General features: G+C 38.6%; 1 protein-coding gene across 1 annotated transcript in view; it reads left to right on the forward strand.

The window, feature by feature from the left end:
• PKNOX1 (PBX/knotted 1 homeobox 1) overlaps positions 1–22,409 on the forward strand; it is a 195,615-nt gene that overhangs the window by 70,993 nt on the left and 102,213 nt on the right. Inside the window, exons 2-3 of the mRNA XM_036744889.1 lie at positions 3,300–3,427; positions 17,783–17,892. Coding sequence (XP_036600784.1) covers positions 17,842–17,892 — 51 coding nt within the window. The 5' untranslated portion in view covers positions 3,300–3,427; positions 17,783–17,841. The remainder of the gene's footprint in view (positions 1–3,299; positions 3,428–17,782; positions 17,893–22,409) is intronic.

The raw sequence follows: 22,409 nt of genomic DNA on the forward strand, positions 1-22,409 counted from the left end.
CCCTTAATAAAAGGATTTGTTCTTTAAAACTTGGACTCAGTCAAAAGGCCGTACCCAAGGACCTAGAAGTTCCACATGTGGCCTCAAACTTTCTGAAGAATCATCTTCCCTTCCTTAACTGTTGACCAGTATTTGAAGTAATACTGCTCCTAATGTTCCACCATCTTCCCTGCAATATCTTGCCTATGTTTTTATATTCTAAACCAATTATTGTCTTTGGGTATCATCATATATCTCTAACAGAGAAGGCTATTGAAAGTATTTGCTGGTTCAAGTTGTTTCTGGGTTTGTTTTTTTTTTTAACTTCCTGGTTGTCTTAGATGCTTTATATCGGTATAACTTCTCTAAATAATGATGGTAGTTTATGTCCATGTTTTCCCCCATTAGTTTCCCTTTTCATTTTTCAAGACTATGACAGGATTATATTAGAGCTTTTTAAAATGCAGGCAGTATTTTTTCACGTTTTATCCTTTCTTTTAACTTGATGTTTATTTTGATCTAATGATTTGATGGTCTTGTATTACGGACCACTGACTTGAAGGTCAGTTCTGATTTTAGAAGATAAAGCGAATTTCATTTTTTGTGATATTGCTTTATGTTCACCTATGTCTTTTAAAAATTTTTTTGTTCATTTTATTCTGAACTTAGGAAATAAAACAAGCATTCCCATAATGTAGTAGAATAGAAAAAAATATGATTGTACATGAAACTGCAAATCTATTATGTATAATTTGCTATTCCTTTGAAATATATAATAAAGTTACCATGTAACTTTTTTCCTTTTTCCTTCCCTCCCTTCTCCTTCCCCCCGCTGTAGATGTGGTTACGATTAGACATAAATATGGATATGTATACGTGTGTGTGTATGTACATACACACATATGTATGTAAAATCATTATATACATACTTGTATTTATCAGTTTTTTTTCCTCTGGATGCAGATAACATCTTCTTTCATAGGTCCTTTGTAGTTAATTTGGTTATTTATAATAGAATAGGTTGGTTGTTCACAATTATTCTTTGAACAATATTGCTGTTACTGTATACAACATTCTCTTGGTTTTGCTCATTTCACTTCATTATTTCATGCGAGTCTATCTATGTTTTTGTAAGATCATCAAACTCATCATTTCTTATAGAACAGTACTATTCTATCACAATCATATGCCAGTTTGCTCAGCCATTCCCCAATTGACAGGCATCCTTGCAATTTCTAGTTCTTTGTTGCTACAAAGATGTTTTAGAACATATAGGTTCTTTTCCTTTTTCTCTCTTCACCATGAGAAGCAGACCTAAGGGTGGCACTGCTAGGTCGAAGGGTACACACAGTTTTTATAATTCTTTAGGCATAATTCCAGATTACTCTCCAAAATGGTTGGATGAGTTCACAGTTCCACCAACCACATCAATTCTTTTGGATTAAAGTATTTAATCTTCTACTTAAATTTGATAATTTTCTTCAATTGTCCTTTATTCATCATTATTATTTCATAACATTAAATAAAAGATATTTTATATTTCTACTTTTATGCACTTGTTTTTTAAATAACTTTTTATTTCTAATTTCATGTAAAGACAATTTTTAACATTAATTTAAAAATTTTTGTGTGTTCTAAATTTTCTCCCTCACCTTCCCCCTTCCCTAAGCAATTTGATATATACATGCAATCATGAAAAACTTATTTTGATATTAGTTATGTTGTGAAAGAAGACAGATACCAAAAGGAAAAATCTACCAAAAAATATAGAAAGTGAAAAATAGTATGCTTCAATTTGCATTGACTCCATCAGTTCTTTTTCTGAATGTGAATAGCATTTTTCATCATGAGTCCTTTGAGATTGTCTTGGAACATTGTATTGCTAAGAATAGCTAAGTCATTCACAATTGATCATCATAAATATTGCTGTTACTCTGTACAGTGTTCTCCTGTTTCTGCTCACTTTGCATCAGTTCACGTAAGTCTTTCAACCTGTTTGTGAAATTGGCCTGTTTATTATTTCTAATAGCATTTCATTGTGTTCCATTACAATCATATGCCATGATTTGTTTGGTCATTCCCCAATTGATGGGCATCCTGTCAGTTTCCAATTCTTTGCCATCACAAAAAGAGCTGCTATAAATATTTTTGTACAAATCAGGCCTTTTCTTTTTTTAAAAAAAAGTCTCTTTGGGATACACACCTAGTAGTAGTGGTATTGCTGGATCAAAGGCTATGGGCAGTTTTATAGCACTTTGACATAGTTCCAATTTCTGCATTTGTTTATGAAGTTTTTATGCTATCACACACAATAGATTTTTATTAGTGTCATGTATCATTGAGAACTATGTATATTTCTTTTTATTCCCATTCACTAATTACCAGAGATGTATTATAAATAACTTTTCTAAAATTGCATTCAAGTCCATTATTCTTTCTTGTTCATCTTTTTGTTGTATTTCTCTAGCTCTGAAAGGGGCATAATGAGATATCAGCTATTTTAATTTTGCTGAATACATCTCTCTATAATTTGGTTAATTTTTCCTTTACTTAGATGCTCTACCACATGATATATATATATATAAATAAAATATTAATATTTCATTATAGTGCTTTTTTCTGTTAACTATGTCCCTTTTTTGTTGCTTATTTGTAATCTTGTATTTCTCTCCATCATACCTTTTACTTTCCTTTTGTCTTTGCCTTGTCCCTCTTTACACAGAAGAAAGTAGTGAAAGAAAAAAAATATGATTAACTTTAGAAATCTGTAATTGAAGTGTTCTGATCCCACTTGGGGCCACTTACTTTCTACCTTGTTTCAACCCTCTTGACTGCTATCTCTTATACTTTCCCTTCTTTTCATCCTGTCAAATTAAAAATTTCCATCTGATTATGCTTTCTCTGATTACCCTGTCTCTCCCTCTGCCTGTTTCCCTGCTGAGTTTAATGCATTTCTATATCCAATTCTGTTTGTGTATCTAACCTTCCTTTAGCTGGTTCAGGTAAGGCTGAGATACCCCCTCATCCTTGTTTACATACTCTTCTCATACCTCCCAACTAGATAAAACTACTAAGTGTCCCCCCACTTCTTACTCATTTCTTCCCTAAACTGTTCCTTTTTCCTTCCATTTTCTTTTCTTTCTTAAAACTTAAAATATAGAAAAGAACCACCTCTAGGTTCTGTGTTCTTTTCACTTTAATCTCTTGGAGACCCTAAAGATAATTGGGATTTTGAAAAGATGCTTGTATTTTCTGTATTAGCATGTGGACACTTCATCATTTAGCTCCTTCTAATTACTCGAATGTGTTTACTCTTCTAGGTTTCCTGTGTATGAATTTGAAAGATTCTACCCAGCTTGAGACTTCTCATCAGGAGTTGTTTAAAGTCCCCGGTTCTGCTAAAGGTCCATTTTTTTTTAACCTTGTAGGATTAGCTGTGTTTTAAAGGGTAAGTTATTCTTGATTGTAAGCCTTTTTCTTTTGCCTTTTGGTGTATGATATTCCAAATTTTTCTCTCCTTATATAATAGCTGTAGCATGTTCTTTGTGATCCTGACTGTGCTCCTTGGTACTTGAGCTCTTTGTTACTGGCTTCTTGCAGTATCTTTTCTTTTACTTGCTGTCTCTGGATTTTGGTCAGTTGCTCAGGAAACATTCATTAAGTGCCTACTATGTGCCACACACTATACTAAGTAATAGGGATACAAAGAAAGACAAAAGATAGTCCTTGCTTTGGAGGAACTCACAGTCTGATGGGTAGATGATTTGTAAACAACTATGTATGAACTATTTGAAGGATAAGTTGGAAATAATTCACAGAGATAAGGCACTAGGATTAAGGGGGATCAGAAAATGCTTCTTGTAGACTGTGATTTTAGCTTGTGTTTAAGCAAACCAGGAGAGCCAGCTGGCAGAGATGAGGAGCAAGAGCATTTCAGTCATGGAGGACATCTTGTGAAAATGCCTGGAGTCAGAAGATGGAGAATCTTGTGTGAGCAACAGCCAGGAGGATCACTGGATTGAAGAATACATAATGGGATATGAGATATAAGAAGACTGGAATGGTAGGAAGCAGCCAGGTTATGAAGTACTTTACCAAACAGGAGATTTTGTATTTGATCTCGGAGGTGATAAGAAGCCACTGGACTTGATTATGTGGTGATATGGTTAGACCTGTATTTCATGAAGATCATTTTGGCAGCTAAGGGGAGGACAGACTGGAATAGGGAGAGACTTGTGGAAGGCAGACCAAACCTGTGGGCTATTGCAACAGTCCAACAGTGATATGAGGGTCTGCACCAAAGAAGTGTCAGAGGAGTGAAGGGGGAGGATGTTATGAAAGTAAAATCAACAAGCCTTGGCAGCAGATTATATATGGAGGGTAAGAGAGTGAGGAGTTGAAGATGACACCTAGATTATGAGTCTGGGTAAGGTAATAATAGGACAGTTAGGAAGAGGGAAGGGTTTGGGGACAAAGATAATAAGTTTAAGTTTGGACATGTTGAGTTTAAGATATCTACAAGGCATTCAATTTGAAATGTGTCATAAGTAGTTGGAAATGAGAGAGTGGAGGTCAGCAGAGAAGTTAGAGATGGACAAATAGACTTGAGAATGATCAAAATAGACATGATGATTGAATCCATGGGAGCTGATAGGATCACCATGTGCAGTAGTATAGAGAGAGAAGAGAAGAGGGCCCAGGACAGAACCCTGAGGAATGCCTGTGGTTAGAGGGCATGATCTGGATGAGTTTTTAGGAAAGGAGGCTGAGAAGGAGCAGTCAGGCAAGGAAGAAAAAAACAACTAGGAGAGAATGGTGTCCTGAAAACCTAGAAAGAAGAGGGTGGTCAGCAAAGTCAAAGGCTGCAGGGAGGACAAGAGGGATGGGATTGAGAAGACACTATTAGGTTTGGCAGTTAATTAAGAGATTATTAGTAACTTTGGGAAGAGCAGTTTTGGTTGAATTATGGGGTCAGAAGCCAGACTGCTGAGAGTGAAGAAGAGTGTGAGAAGAAAGGACATGGAAGCACCTATTGTAGATGACCTTCTCAAGGGGCTTAGCTACAATAGCAGGGATGGATGGATGGATCAAGTGAGAGTTTTTTGAGATGAGTAACACAGTCATAGTTGTAGGAAGTAGGGAAGCCCTCAGTAGACACAGAGAGATTGAAGTTTGGTGAAAGAATGAGCGTTATATGGGGGCAATCTGCAGCAGATGCAAGGACAGAAGGAAACAAGCATTTTTTAAAAGTGGCAAGAACCATGCTAAGTGCTTCACAGATTTTATTTCATTTGATCCTCAAAACAACCTTGGAAGGTAGGTGTTATCATTTTCCCCATTATACACTTGTGGAAACTGAGGTTGACAGGTTAAACGACTTGCCCGTTGTAATACAGCTCTTAAGTGGGAGAGGCCACCTTGCCCCCTCTAGATGAAATGGAGTGGATCAGTTGTGCAGGTAGAAGGGTTTCCTTGGCAGGGAGAAGGGCAAGCTCATTATGTGAGACAGAAGTGAAGGAGAAGGAGATCTTGGCAAATAGCCTTTTTTTATAGTAAAATGTGAGAGAGTGAGAGGAGTGAAAAAATCTGGAAGAGGTCCTGTAATGAGTAGGATAGTGAGTTTATTGGGGAGGTGTCAGAGGGTCACTTTGTGTAAGTAAGGATTCAGTTGAGATTATTTAACACAGATTTGTAATGGACCCAGTCAGCATGATTTCATTATTTTCTCCAGCTTCATTCAGTAGTATGTGTGTGGGAACAAAGACGGCAGATGGAGAGAGTGGTCCAAGGCTGAGACTTGTCAGGGCATGATCAGTGATACAACGAGGGGCAAGGAACTCGTGAACAGTGTAGAGTTAAACTAGTTCACCAAGGGATCAAAATGGTGAAGGGAGGACAGTGTGGCGGGGGAGATGGCCTGGGAAAGAACAGAAAGGTCAAGAGAATGGAGGTCACAGTATGGATGAAAAACAGGGTTTCAGGTTTTAAGGCAGAGAAGTGGAATGAAAATAAATTGTGATCAGGTGAGAGAATTTCAGAGTTCGTGAACATGGACTTGGTGCATTTTTGGATGTTTTCAAGATCAAGAATATGCTCTCTGTGTGTAGCTGAGGTAGAGTAGAGGAGTAGATTTTGTGAATTGAGCAAGTTGAGAATCTAGGGTGTTTAAAGGAATATCAGTATGTGTTTTGAAGTCCCTTAGTGTGGGGGCAGGAGTTGTGGAGGAGAGAGACTGTGCATCAGGCCCTGAACTCTTTGAGGAAAGAAGGGGACTGTCCTGAACATTGGTAGACAGCAGCTACCAGGATTTTGATTAGATGCTAGGGGTGAATCGAGTGAAGGAGAGGTTACTAAATGATAGTGCTAGAGGGGGACCTTGGAAGTGGCAGTGGGGAGCAAGGAGAATCCCAGCTTCCCCATCTTGACTAGTTAGAGGGAATGAGTGAAAGTACAGCCAGTACTGGAAAGGGATGCTGGGGAGGCTGGTGTGAGAAGTAAGTCAGGTCTCAGCAAGAGCCAGAAAGTAGATGGAGTGTGAAAGGGAAAAAATTAAAAACTGAAAGCAAGTTTGTTGCATGCAGAGCAGGCATGCCAGGGAGCACAGTGGAAGGAGTGGATAGCTTTAGATTAATACATGAAGGGTAGGGGTAGGAGCTGAAGGGAATGGGGAAAAAAGGACTGGACATGAAGGATAGAGGAGGGGATTCATCATCTCTGGAATGGGGAGAGTATGACCAGGAGGTTTTCATTGTCCATAGAGGTTTTTCCTCAGGGCCTTTGGCAGTTCAGGCAAGAAGATTAGTGTCGGGAGTTGAGGAAACATTGTTATTCACCATCTGCAATGACATAAGACTAGACTGGAGACTTGATGGAATTGCCCCTTTCCTGGTACTCAATGGGCTGGGAGGTGGGAGATCAAACAGGAGATCTTTGGGGAGGATGGAGACCAGAGAGGGCATTCAGGAAGGTAGGAGACCAGGCAGGAAGCCCAGCTAGGATGATGTTTGCTTACTGTAAGCTAGTGAGCTTTACTTTGATTCTTGTCAACAAAATTTCTAGGATTCAGTAAAAGCAGTTCTTGGAAGAAAATTACATAAATAAACTCATTATTACATCATTTTTAAGTGGTTGATTTGTTGATAATTAAGGACTTGCCTTCACCACAGATAAGTGAACCTTTTATAGAAGTTGATTTATATTCTCTCCTTATTTTTACCTTCAGCACCTCTATCCTTAAAATCCTAGGTTTCCTGAGATTCTGCTCAAGTGCCATCTCTTACATGAGGCCTTCTGTCTTAGTGCCTTCTCCGTTCAAAATTTCCCTGGCTATGACATTTGTGTATGCTTTCACTTTGGGGTTTCTTTCAGGAGGTAATGAATGAATTCCAGTGGTTAGGACTAGGCCCCAGCCTCTTCCAAAATCCCTGGCACTGGGCCTGGCTCTTGGTGGCTCAATGTAATTTTTAGTCTTGGCCTTTCCTTGGCTGCTGCAGTTGCCTCCATCCTCTGCTGTGTCCAGATGATAGTCTCCAATTGGATGTCCTAGATTTTGCTGGTCTTGGGCCTCCTACATGATGCCCTTGCTGGGTCCAATTGGTTATGACTCTTTTCCTTCCCTCTATTTTGCAGTAGCTCCAAAAGGAGCATTAATTTAAGGCCTCTTTCATGGTGCCCTTGTGCTGAGACTGCCTGGTCTTGACTCCTGCTTTGGCTCTAGTGCAGGTTCCTGGGACATTGACTTGATGCTTCTTGGAAGGACACAACATAAACTGCTTGGTCCTGTCTGCCTGGTTGGTGAGCCATGGGGACCAGCTCTGTCTCATGCTGCTCCAACAGTCTAAAGCCTGAGGGTCACTGGATTAGGCCCCAGTTTATGATGCTGGCTTTTTCTTCCTCTGCTTTGCCTATGCCCAGAATTGCCTAAAGGCCAAATTTAATGGCTTTTTCACAAGCCTCATCCTTCTTGATGTCTCTGAGGCCTTTGACATGATCAACTGCCTTCTTGATACTCTGGTCTCTCTCAGTTTTCATGACAATTCTCTATCCGTGTTCACCTCCCTGTCTAGGTGTTCTTTCTCAGTCTCACTTGCTGGAACTTCATCCAGATCATACCCACTAACTTTGGGTGTCCCACAACTTTGGGTGCCCTCTTCTCTTCTGCCTCTATACTATTTTACCTGGTGATCTCCTCAGTTCCATAAATTCAATTATCATCTCTGTGCTGATGATCTGAAATCTACCCATCCAGCCCTAATCTCTCTCCTAACCTCCAGATTCAGATTTCCAACTAGATACCCTAGAGACAGTTTAAACTCAACATGTCCCAAACTGAACTCATTATCTTTGCCCCACACCACTCCCTCCTTTCCTATTCCTGCCAAGTATTTGCACTCAGGTCCTCCTGACTCTAGAGCTGGTGCTCTACTACCTAACTGTCCCAATGTTTGTCTGTCTCTCCCCCGCCCCTTCCCTGTCTCCCTCCCTCCTTCCTTCCATATTCAATTTGTAGTAAAGGCCTGTTGATTTTACCTTCGTAATATCTCTCATAATCACTCCCTTCTCTCATCTGACATTGCCACCGCTATGGCACAGGCCTCCATCACTTCATGTCCGGACTATTACAATACCTTACTGATTAGTTTCCCTGCCTCACGTTCCTCCCCCTTCTGTTCCATCCTTTTCATCTGCCAAAATTGTTTCTTTCTGGCCACTTGCAGTATTTTTTTTTCCTTGACCTGATAGTTTTGAAACTTGGCTATAATGTTTCTTGGAGTTTTTATTTTCAGAGCTCTTTCCTGAGGTGGTAGGTGTATTCTTTCAATGCCTATTTTGCCCTCTGGTTCTGGGATGTCAGGGCAGTTTTCCCTGATAATTTCTTGAAAGATGCTGTCCAGGTCTTCCTTTCGATTATGGCTTTCAGGTAGTCCAATGATTCTGACATTAGCCCTCCTGGACCTGTTTTCCATGTCAGTTCTTTTTTCCAACGAGGTTTTTTACAATTTTCTTTTTTTTTTCATTCTATTTGTTTGATTGATTCTTGATGTCTCATAAAGCCAATAGCTTCCCCTTGCTCAGTTCTAACTTTTAAGGTTGTTTTCCTCAGTTAGCTTTTGTATTTCCTTTTCCATTTGGCCAATTGTAATTTTTAGGGAGCTGTTTTCTTCAGTGGATTTTTGTATCTCCTTTTTCATTTGGCCAGTTCTACTTTGTAAGCAGTTGTTTTCTTTTTCCAAGCATTGACTCTTTTTTCATAATTCTCTTGCATTGTCTCTTTTCTTTTCCCGATTTTTCTTCTACCTCTCTTACATGATTTTTAAGTTCCCTTTTGAGCTCTTCCATGAGTTCTTTCTGGGCTTGAGACCACTCCTCGTTTTTCTTTGAGGCTTTGCAATTGTTGTCCTCTTCTGAGTTTGTGTCTTGATCTTCTCTGTCACCATAATAACTTTTTTTGGCCAGATTCTCTTTTTCTTGTTTTTTGCTCATCTTTTTTGACCTTTTCTCTTTCTTTTAAATTTAAGTTGTGCTCCTGTAGTGGAGGGGGCACTGTCTCTGGCTTCTTATGCCGGAGACTGCAAGACCTGGCTCTTTACCTGGTGCTGCAGTGATATTGCCTTGAGGCCCACAGGGGACCCTCATGTCTGGTGTTGTGCTGTGGGGTTGGGGTGTGGCTGGCACTGCTTGAAGCCCTGGGGGTCTGGCAGCTTACCTGGTACTGAGCCAAGATCCTACTGCTAGTGTTTGGTGTGTGCCGAGGCCAGTGGTGTGTTTTCTGCATTTCCCTGGGGCTACCCTGAAGTATGTGGTGATCTGGTTGCTGAAGACTGCCTCTTTACTCAGGGCTATGCTGAAGCACCTGGAGGTCTGGCCACTGGAGGTTGACTGTTTGCCTGGGGCTGTGCTAAAGCTCATGGAGGTTCTTGGAGCTGGATTCTGCCCATTCCCCTGGCTATGCGGAGGCAGATGGGGGTGTCCTGGTGTTGGCATTTGCCTACTCCACCTCACTGGGGCTCAGGATTTCCCTCTGGTTTGCTGAGGTGAGGCTTCCTGCTGACTTTCTGGGACACTTCCTGTCCTTTTACCCGAGTGAAACAGACCTTTTGCTGATTTTCCAAGTTTCTTGGGCTAAAGATTGTTTCACCCCTGTTCCAGGATTTGTTTTGGGGTGCTATTTTATGGTTGTTTGGAGGTGAATATGGGAGAGTTAACAGTGATTTGCTGCTTATGCCACCATCTTGTCCCTATTAACTTTAGGATCAAATACAAATTCCCCTGTTGGATATTTTAAAGTCCTTTATTATCTTCCAGGTTTCTTACACATTATTCTCCTCCATGCCTCTGCAGAACAGCCAAATTGACCTTCTTGTTGCTCCTTATGCTCAATGACTTATTTATCACTTCTTTGCCTTTGCAGTGAATGATTCTTCTTATCCCTGGAATGCAGTTCGTTCTCAACTTTGCCCTTTTTCCTTAGTTTACTTCAAAGTTTGGCCCAAGTTCCACTTTCTATATGAACCTTTTCCTGATTTCTTTCCAGCTGCTGGTGCTTCCCCATCCCTACTCCCCAAGAAATTTGCTTTTATTTTGCATGTATTTAGTATATACTTGTATGTGGATGCTGTCTCTACTGAGAGCATATAAGCTCCTCGAGGCCGGGGACTGATAGTAGCATCTAGGTCTCAAGATTCTTGTGAGGATAAAATGAGATAATATTTTTAAAGCACTTTACAAACATTAAAATGATATTATTATTGTTGTCATTAACAACAATAATAAATTCATTTGAAGAAACAAAAGATCTGGAATTTCAAGGGAAATCATGAAAAAAAAAAGGTGTTGACAAATAGCCCTTCCAGACTTGAAGCCATAATATAAAATAGTATTTACGAGTGGAACAGATTAGACAAGGGAAAATCAAAACTAATGGAATTTAATAACCCAAGGTTCGATAAGCCAGAAAACAAGTTATTTAGGAAAAAACTCCCTATTTCATTAAAATTTCTAGGATAACTGAGATGCATTTCAGTAGGAATTAGGTTTAAACCAGTATGTTATACCATATTTCATAAATTCAGAATGAACATATGTGGCCTTTACATTAAAGATTATACAATAAAACAGAAAATAAGCAGATCATAAACTTGTTAGACTATGGGTAGGAAATAATGCAAGGGACAGAAGCAATTACAAAAGAAATTATCTTGATGACCTGAAATTGAAAAGCTTTTGCATGAACAAAATTAAATCACTCAGGATAGGAAGGGAAGCAGTTGAATTAGAAAACTCCTTTATATAAAATCTCTTGGATTTACGTTGGGTTCAAGATATTTAGACAACAAATATATGCATGTACATTTTCCTGTGTATGTATATATGCTGATGTAGATAGAAAGACAGATAAATATTCTGATGAAAATTCATTCCAAAATTGATAAGTAGTTACAGGATATGAACAAACCGTTCTCAAAAGAAGAGTTGCAAACTGTTAACAACCATATAGGCAGCTGAATGGTTCAGTCAATAGAGTGCTGGGCCTGAAGTCAGGAAGACCTGAGTTCAAATCCAGCCTTACTATCTGTGTGACCCTGGATCAGTCACTTCCATTTCCTCATCTGTAAAATAAGCTAGAGAAGGAAATGGCAAACCTCTTCGGTACTTTTGCCAACAAAACCCCAAAATGGGCGGCACAAAGAATTGGACATGACTGAAAAACGACTGAACAACAAAAATAAAAACAACATAAGAAAGAGTGTGCCAAGTCACCAAAAATAACAGAAATACAAATCAAAACACTGAGGTTTCACCTCATGCAGCAAACTGGCAAAGATGTGAGATGTAAGTAGTTGACATTGAAGGGGTTTGCCTGGGGGAACATGTTTTCTTGTTGTTGTTGTTTCTTTTTTTGTACTCTTTATTTTATTGGCTTATTTAGTCCATTTATGTTTAAAGTCATGAAAGTTAAGTTTATATTTTCCTCCGTTTGTGCCTCTGTTATTGCTGTTTTAAATAGAAATAAAATTTATTCCTTCCACTTTCACTTTTATTACTTTATCCTTATGATTAATTTTGCTTAAATGACTTTAATGCAAGCCTAGTCTGCATAGGTTCTTACCCTCTCTCAATCTCTAATTTCAGTTGTGTCAGTTTTTTCTTAATTTGCATTTTTCTCCTTTTACGTAGTTGTTTTACTCTTTTTTTGCCCTTTCCTCCCTTACGTGAATAATTCAACACCCCTTTCTTCCCTTCCCCCAAGTTGTATTTTTTTATGATTTATGCTTTTTCTCTAAGAAGACTTCTTTTAATTTATTTTTTTTTTTACCATTGATTCTCTTCCTCTCTCTTCTGAAATTTTATGCTCTGATTTGTGGTTTATTATTTCTTTAAACTTTTTGAGATCCTCATGGAGTTAAAGCTTTTTAAGGTACTGGGTTTGAGTTCCCTCTTGAATTCCTTGTTAGAAGATGAATTTCTTAGTTATTGCCTTTCTATATCTTATCACATCATCCCCTTTTTTTCTGCTGTGCCTCACTCTTAGACATCTCAATTTGTGAGGGAAGTAAAAATGTGGTTCAAAGCAATACCTGATGTCAGAAATTATCCCGTGTTTCAAATCATGGGATTCAGTTCTACCTTCTCCCCTCTCCATTGTCATTCTCCTTCCCCTCTAGATACAGGTCCACCTCCAAACCCTATCCTTCTGGTTACTAGATTTTCTTAAGAGCTCATGTTTCCCTTCTCCTCAGGTAGGATTATTGTCCATGGAGATATAACACTTTCCATGTAGTTCTTCCTTCCACATGAATTTTTAATTGTCTACATTATGTTTATTCTGTATATAATTATATGCGACCTACTTGTCCCCTCTATTAGAATGTAAGCTTCTTGAGATTGTTCCATTGTATTTGTATCCCATCATGTACCATGGTACGTGGCACATAGGAACTTCATGAATAATTGTTAATTGATTGAATTTTTCCTGAGGAAAGTTCATGTCTCCTATTGTGGGCATACACCTTTTCTTCATGGGAGTGCTCTTCCGTGGGCTTCCCTCCTTCCTTTGGGTTGAGGCCTTACTCTCTCATTCTTAGTGCTTAATTTTTTTCTAAATTCAGAAGTTCTTAGCACTTTTACTGTACTATCCCCTATATGATTGTGTTAAGTTTTGGTTTGGGGGTTCCTTTTTTCTTTTATTTGGTTTTAAATAGTCACATTCTTCTGGGGTGCCTATGATCCTTAAGTTGTCTCATAAATCCTGTCTTTGAGGTCAGTGGCTTTGGCTTATATGGATCATGTGTTCTTTTTTCCTTCTGCTTCATGATCTTCATTTTTTTAACTTTAATTTTATTTTATTTTCACTATCAGATTCTCTTCCTTTTAATTTCTTCTTACCCCACCCATCAAGAAAGTTAGAAAAACAGAATCCATTACAAATGTGCATAGCCAAGCAAAATAAATTACTTCATCGGCATAACTACAAAAAAAATAGACTTCACTGTACACTTTGAGGCAATTACCTCTCAATCCGGAGGTGCGTGGCGTGTTTCACCACGAGTCTTTTGGAATTGTGATTGATCATTGAGTTGATCAGAATTCCTAAGTCTCTCGTGGTTGTCTCTTCCATTGTTGTTGCTGTTGTTCTCCTGGTTCTGCTCACTCCATTTTGCTTCCATTTGTACAAGTTTTCCCAGGTTTCCTTGAAACCATTCCCATCATAGCACAGTATCGTTCCATCACAATTATATTCCATTACTTGTTGAGCCGTTCCACGGTTGAGGAACGCTTTCTCAGTTTCTAGTTCTTTGCCAAAGTGAAAAGAGCTGCTGTGAATATTTTTGTACATATGGGTCTTTCATCTGTTTGGAGTATAGACCCACTAGCAGTGTGGAGAGTCAAAGGGTATTCACAATGTAATAACTTTTGGGGTATGATTCTCATTTGCTTTCCAGTATGGCTGAACCAAGTCACAGTTTTAAGAATAGTGCATTAATGTGCCTGTTTTCCCACATTTCCCTCCAGCATTTTTCATTTTCCTTTTTTTTTTCACCTCAGACAGTCTGATAAATGTGAGGTAGAATCTCAGAGTTATTTAAATTGGTATTTCTCTAATCATTAAATTATTTAAAGCATTTAAACAATATATGGCTAAGGATAACTTAGATTTCTTCCTCTGAAAATTGCCTATTCGTACTCATTGACCATTTTTCAGTTGGGGAATGGCTTTTAGTCTTATAAATTTGTAGTTTAGTTCCTTATGTGTCTTAGAAATGAGAACTTTATCAGAAAAACTTGCTGCAAAGGATTTTTTTGCATTTTCTTCTCTCTTAATTTTAGCTGTATTCATTTTTTCTAAAAACTTTAAAATTTTATATAATCAAAATTGTCCATTTCTCTTAATGTAATTGCCTTTTGCTTCTCATCTGACTGATTTTCCTTTACCTAAGTATTTCTGTGTTTCAAAGTTGTTATTTCTTTGCAGAAACTTTGCATCATGGACTTATTTTTTTTCTGTTTTGTTATTTGAATTCTGACATTTGTTCCTTCCAAATTTCTTAGAATTTTCACTTCTCTTCTGCACTATTTTGGAATTTCTTGTTGCTATCCCATGCATTCTTAGGATTCCAGAGAATTCTGTTTCATCAGACATTAATTGACTTTCCTTTGTTTTAGAATATTTGTAAAGTGACCTTCTAATCTCTTGAGTATTTGGACTTCATACTTCCTTCTAGTTTTAGGATCCTCTCTGTTGACTTATTTGTGCTTTGGGTTTTTGTTGAGTTTTCTTCCTTTTGAAATCTTCAATGTTTCAGCCTTTTCCCTTTATATTTCCATTTCACTCACTTTCTGATTCTTCCTTCTTTTCTTTTGATTGCACTGCTGAGTCTAGACTGCACTGTTGCTTCAACATTCTCCCACATTGATGGTCTCAGGTTTTACTGGCTTTGGTCAATTAGTCAATTGACAATAATTTATTAAACCAGATACTTTGGGTACTAGGGCATGTATTTTCTGTTGTAGTCTGCATTAGAGTAAGATTCTGGCATTGTCATTCATATTGGCATCAATGTTGCATTAGTATTAATGCTTATGTTCCTGATGTTGTATCTTATGTGCTTGACAGTGGATCATAAGAAACATAGATATAAAACTAAAAGGAACCTTAGCCTGGCAGTATCAGTATCTTCTGCTATAGGCCCTTATTTTCTCGCTCCTTGTCTATTGCAATAGCCTACTGATTGGTCTGTCACTCTAGTCTATACTCCCTTGGGCTGCAGAAGTTATTTTTCTAAAATGCAGGTCTGATCATGTCATGCCCCACTCAGTAGACTCCCGTATCTCCCTGTCATCTCCAAGATCAGATACAAAATCCTCTGGTGTTCAAAGACTTTCATAACCTAGGGCCTCCCCATCCCCCACTTTTACAGCCTTCTTACGTATTCTCCCAACTCCCTCCCATCCCCACTCCATATTCTTTCATCCAGCGACCCTAGCCTCCTTGCTCTTTGATAAAGACACTCTATTTCACGACTGTGCCATTTTCACTGGTTGTCCTCCATGCCTGGAGTGATCTCCCTCCTCATCCCTGCCTACTAGCTTCCCTCATTTCCTTCAAGTCCCAGCTAAAATTCCACTACAGGAAGCCTTTTCCTATTCCTCTTACTTATAGTGCCTTTCATCTGTTGGTTATTTCCAGATTATTTTGCATTTGGCTTGATTGGACATAGCTGTTTGCGTGTTGTCTCCCTCATATTGTAAACTCCTTTACATCAGAGACTGTTTTTTGCCTTTCTTTGTGTCCCTAGTCCTTAGCATAGTGCCTGGCAAATAGTAATCACTTAATAAATGCTTATTGATTGACTTGTATAGAACAACTTCTTTTTTTTATAAGAAATTTAAGTCCCAGAAAGCAAGATAAAATAGTCACCAAGCATTTGTTAAGCACTTAATTGTGACCCAGGCACTGTGTTAAGACCAAAGTGGAAATAAAGAGAGAAAAAAATAATCTGCGTCCTAAAGGAGCTCATTCTGATGGGTAAGACACCATTTAAACGATGCATGTAAGATTTGTACAGAGAAAATGAAAAGTAATCTGGAAATAGAAGGTGCGAGGAGCTGGAGAAGGGGGAGGGAAAGGTTTCCTGCAGAAGACAGGACTTGATCTGAGCCTTGGGAAAAGAAGTCGGGGATGTTTGGATGTAGAGGTAAGGAGGCAGAGCATTCCAGGCACGGGGGACGGCCCCAGTGCAAAGGCCCAAAGATGGAAGCTGGAGTGCCATGTACAAGGAGCATCAAGTAGTGTCACTGGACTGTAGAGCTCCTGGAGAGGGGAGTGAAGTGAAAGAAGTCTGGAACTGTAAAAAGGGCCGGATGATGAACAACTTTAGATGCTAAACAAACGAGTTTATATTTAATCCTGGAGGTAATAGGCTGCCATTGGAGCTTATTGAGTGGAATGTTACATAGAAAACCATTTTGGGAGCTGAAGGGAGCTGAAGGGATTGGAGTGGGAGAGACTTGATAAAGGCAGAGAGACCCACCAGAGGGCTATTGGAATAGGCCAGGGTAAGAAGTAATGAGGGAGCTGTGTGACCTTGGGCAAGTCACTTAACCCCAATTACCTTGCCTTTCCCCCTCCAAAAAAAAGAAAAGAAGTAGTAATGAGGACCCGAACTAGAGCAGCGGCAAATGTGACTGATAAGGAGACAGATGCCAGAGATGGTGTGAAGGCAGAAATGACAAGATTTGGCAACGGGTTGGATATGAGCGGTGAGAGAGAGTTGGGAGTTGAGTGTAGCTGACCAGGAGCGTGCAGGTGCCCTTGACAATAACAGGCAAATTGAGAGGAGAGGACCATCTGGGGGAAAGCAGTTTTGTTTTGGACATGTGATTAAAATGCCTGTGGAATATCTAGCTCACAACATTCCAAAGGCAGCCGGTGATGGAGGTCTGTAGTTCAAGGGAGCTAGGACTGATCTGGGAGTTGTGTGTATAGAAACCGTCTTTGAATTCATGGAAGTGGGTGAGATGATTAAGTTGATCCCTGCTCTTAATAGCCTTCCTGGGAAAGTGATCCATTCTCCTTTGCTAATTTATGAGGATTTTCCCTTGTTGGGGTTCTCTTTGTCCTATAATTGCTTCATCACATGTATAATTCCTTTTAGGCTGGGTTCTGAGAATTAGTGGGGGTATCTAGAACACCATCTTGTTCATATGACCACTAGGCGAACTCTTCATCCTTACTGCATATAAGTGAAGGACTTAAAATCTTTTGATAATGAAAAATAAAACGAGAGGCAAAAAATTAAAAAATTGATGAATGCATACAGACTTGGTAGATAAACGAGAGTATACAAAATAACTCGTTGATGCATAGGAAGGAGGCCTTTGGGGACATGGCGATATTCTCAGTAAGAAGTCGCACATAAGTGGATAATTGCTTACAACAGTTTTTTTCAGGTGCTTTCCATTTTCCTGCCAAAGACAGCAGAGTTTCTCACAGAAATAAAAAATTCTCATAGTCTCTCTGGGTAGCAATAGCTAAACTACTCAGAGTACTTGGCAGTAACATCAGCCTCTTTAGAAGCATACAAAAATAAATACAAATATAGAACCCTGATTCTATAGAAATTTATTCTATAAACAAGTTGCAAGTCACTGACTTTAAGAATAATATTATAACTGGTCTCCTCCGACTACTGACAGATAAAGTATATTTGTTTTTATATTGTGAGTCGTCTGGGTGGGGACTAAGGAATCATTTCTAAAACTACTATTAACTAATATCTTTGTGTTTGTTTTTTTTTTCCAGAATACAGTTGCTTTTGATTTAAGATGATTTGATGCCTTATAATAAAAGCTTCATTAACCATGATGGCTACACAGACATTAAATATAGACAGCTATCAAGATGGTCAACAAGTGAGAGCTTTGTAATTTTCCTAAAATGCTTTTATCTGTTTTATTGGCTAGAAACTTTATAGTTTTAATTACTAATTCAAGTTATGTGATTGTTACTTATCTTTTAATTTTATGCTGGTCTTGACAGATTAATTCATAAAACTTTAAGTTCTTAAGTGAATATAAAACATAAAGCAGTTTCAAAATTGCTAACAACTAGATATTAATTGTAACTCAGAAATCTGCCTAAGTAAATATCTAGTTGATATCAGTTTGAATAATTCTATTGATTTTTTAAAAATTAACCTGTAAATGTGAGATATTTGAATACTAAGTCTTTGTTATCTTATTGGAGTGTAGAACTTCAATTTTTAAAAAATAGGAAACCTGTTTCCAAGAAATAAAAAAAAAGAATTTATGTATAGAAAACAACATTCAACTTATTCATCTCTATATGTCTTGATTTTAATCCCTTGAAGGGCAAGGGAGATCTTTTGGTACCATAGAACTTATTTATTTACTGCTGTAATTTTGGCTAGGGTAAGATTCACATATCATCATTCATATTGGCATCAGTGTACTATCAGTGTTAATACTTATGATTCTGACATTGTTATATTAGGTATTTGACATTGGATTTTAGAATCATAGTTATAAAACTGGCATTCTGATGGGTAAAACATTTAAACAACTAGATACGTATATATGTGTGTATGTGTGTATGTGCGTGTGCATGCACATACACACACATACATATACAGAGGAGATGGAAGGTAATTTGAGAACAGAAGGTACTAGGAGCTGCGGTTAGGGAAGGAAAGGCTTCCTGCGGAACAAAGGACTTGATCTGAGCCTTGGGAAAAGAAGTCAGGGGAATTTGGATGTAGAGGCAGAGCGTGCCAGGCATGGGGGAAAGGCCCAAAGATGGAAGCTGGAGTGCCATGTACAAGGAGCATCAACTGGACTGTAGAGTTCCTGGAGAGGGGAGTGAAGTGAAAGAAGTCTGGAACTGTGAGAAGGGCCGGATGATGAACCACTTTAGATGCTAAACAGACAAGTTTATATTTAATCCTGGATGTAATAGGCTGCCATTGGAGGGGGAGAGACTTGATAAAGGCAGAGAGACCAACCAGAGAGCTCTTGGAATAGTCCAGGGTAAGAAGTAATGAGGGCCTGAACTAGAGCAGTGGCTGATGTGAATGGTAAGGAAACACGCGCCAGAGACGGCATGAAGGTAGAAGTGACGAGATTTGGCGATGGACCGGCTATATTGGGGGTGAGTAAGAGTGTGAAGTTGAGCGTATCCAAGAGGCAGTTGGTGATGGGGGCTTGTAGCTGAGGAGAGACAGCGGCGATGAAGACATAGGTCTGGGAATCATCTCCGTGGAGATAGGGGATCCTTTGGAGGTTAATGAGATCATTTAGTGAGATGGGACGGAGCAGAAAGAGAAAGATTGCCCAGGACAAAGCCTTTGTGCACACCCATGGAAGAAGAGCTATCAGAAGAGACTGCGAGGACAGAAAGGAAGAGAATTGTAACAGATCAGTACTGTTGAGACCTTGAAATGACTTGCCCAGTATCCCATGTGGGAAGCGGAGCCCAATTTGGACTGAAGGCTTCTGACTGATAATCCAGTGCCTTTTCCAATGCCAGTGGCAGTACGCCATAATACCATTGGAATCAGACATGTTTGAAGTAAGCAGAATCTTTTCATTTTGACATTTATTTTAAACTTATTAGAACAAGTTATTTTTATTCTTCGTGTTACTATTAATTCAGTGGTTTCTGGTTAAAATATGGAAAAGATGCTAAAACCTATGAGGCGAGTAGTTCAATTACTGTTATTTCCCCCATGAATAGACCGAGTGACTAACCCAAGGTCTCGCTGCTAGTAGGCGATGGGTCTGACTCCAGATCCGTTGGGTTTCCACGGTCGATTGGAGACGGGAAGGAAGGGGCCCTCAGCGATTAATTCTCCATTTATACTTTTGGTCTGTACCACTTTTAAAGTTGCTGTGTTACCGTAGTACAGGAGTTTGCATCTACCCTGTACGGCTCTATCCGAAGTGAAAACGAAAGCAAATTCTTGCAGATGTCAATCCCTTTTCTGTTTGCTCCCTAACTTATGTCGATGGTATTGTCAGATACGCTTGTAGTAAAAGGTTTGTTTAACCTAGTGACGTAGCATTCGACCACAAGCAAACAGCTGCCTTAGCTACGGATTGACCTGCTTTCCGTGCGAGAATTCCTGTGGGGGTTTTGGTTTTTCCCTCAAAGTTGACGTAACAGGGAGAATTAGAAGATACCGTCAGTATGCTTCTTGCTCATCTTAGGATACAGCATGCAGTTTAGTGTCTCACATGCAATGGGTCTTCAATAAATCTTGGATTAATTGAGTGAACAACTTTGAATTGGTTTATTTTATCCTTTAGAACCAAACAAAAAACATATTTATGAGCCAAAGTTGCCCTGTAGGCTTAGTTCTTTTTTCATCCTGGAACTGAGCTTACATTCTAATTAAGGAGGGGGAGAGTACAGGGTGGTTTGAGATGGCTGGGATTTGGCATGGAGGCCTGGTTCTGGGAAAGATAGGTTGAAAACTCTCCTTCTAGAGCAGGGGCACCCAGGAGTAGAGTTCAAGATTATGGTGGTGAAGGGAGAGGAAGATGAATTCTTTAGTGCCAGCGGCATGATGAGGAGATGACTAGAAAGTGCCATGAGGACTATATAGATAATCTTTGCTTTACAAAGTAAGCAACCATTTATTATTCAGTAATATTCAAGGATACATGACTTTATTCATTTAGGTATGCCCCCTTTTGTTACAAGCCAAGCCAAATCCCTCCTTAGTAGAGGATTTATTGATTGCTCTGGCCAAAATAACTAATTATGTGGTGTCCAAATATCTGATCATGAGCCTCTCTTATGTTAAGCTGTTCCTTAGACCTCAGGTATAGTCGGTTGATCACTGGGCTCGTAATTGAAATCTTTCCAACTTGGTTGCACCACTAGCCTGAGTTGGTGGTCTGTTGGCCCATAGCATTTAAGAGCTGAGGCTCTGTTCCATGCCAGAGGAAAACAGAAACCATTCACTTTATAAATAATCTTGCTGAAATGTTGTCTCAGTACAAAGGAGTATTCTGACAAAATTATATGCAAAGTGAATTAATTTGGAGTGAATTAAATTGTCCCACTGTTTTGTTTATAAATTTGGAATTGTGTTCATTTAGGGAAATCATTTCAATAGAAAATTTAATTACTTGTGGTGAGACATGTTAAATTGGTAATATCCGTGTAGTATACTGGACTATAAGTAAACAGTAATATATGATTTTCCCAGCAGTGGTATGAATCTCAGCCATCTACAATCTTTCATTTAGTTGCTTTTTTTTGCCTAATGGCATTTCACAAAACTTGACTGGTAAGAATTAGGAGTGTAAACTGTGGCCATAGAAGAACATTTAAATAACCTATTTTTAATAGTATTTTATTTTTTCTGATTACATGTAAAGACAATTTTTTACATTTATTTTTTATAAAATTTTGAGTTCTAAATTTTCTCCCTCCCTTTCTTCCCTCTCCCCTCCCTAAGACCATAGGGAATTTGATACAGGCTGTATATATGCAATCATGTAAGACCTATTTCAATATTAGTTATGTTATGAAAGAAGAAACAGTTTTCAAAAAAAATTACAGTTTACCAAAGGAAAAAAAAAACCATGGAAAAAATATAGTGAAAATAGTATGCTTTGATCTGCATTCAGAGTCCATCAGTTCTTTCTCTGGATGTGGATAGCATTTTTCATCATGAATCTTTTGTAATTGTCTTGGATCATTGTATTGCTGAGAAGAGCTAAGTTAATCATAGTTGATCATCACACATATTACTGTATACAGTGTTCTTCTGGGTCTGCTCACTTCGCTTTGCATCAGTTTATGTAATTCTTTCCAGGTTTTTCCAAAGTCTGCCTGCTCTTCATTTCTTATAGCACAATAGTATTCCATTACATTAATATACCACAACTTGTTTAGCCGTTCGCCAATTGATGGGCATCCCCTAACTTCTGCTTCTTTCCTATCACAAAAAGAGCTGCTTCAAATACTTTTGGTTCTTTTACCTTTTTTGATGATCTCTTTGATTTACAGACCTGGTAGTGGTATTGCTGAATCAAAGCATTAAATAGCCTCTTAAGATGACCTAGCATGGCATTAGCGTGTATCTTTCAGCTAATTAGACATGAAAGTATACTGAATGATTTTTGAAAGTTGGATATCATTAGTACAGAAAAATGAAAGCTGTTAAAATTGTCAGTGTTTCTTTTGGGGCTGATAATGAGCTAAAATAGCTGATTTGGGGAGTAGAGATCTAGAACTCCCTTTCTTACAGTATATCCACACTACTGAGGGTAGATTCTTTCGTGGATCAGCTATGTAATAAAAAAGTACTTACAAAAAAGAGTCTTTGAAGGATATATCAATGTGGATCACAACTCCTTCAATCCTCATTATTTGCCTTTACTTTACATATGTACATACA

Source organism: Trichosurus vulpecula, chromosome 2 (assembly GCF_011100635.1).
Source record: "Trichosurus vulpecula isolate mTriVul1 chromosome 2, mTriVul1.pri, whole genome shotgun sequence".
Taxonomy (NCBI): Eukaryota; Metazoa; Chordata; class Mammalia; order Diprotodontia; family Phalangeridae; genus Trichosurus; species Trichosurus vulpecula.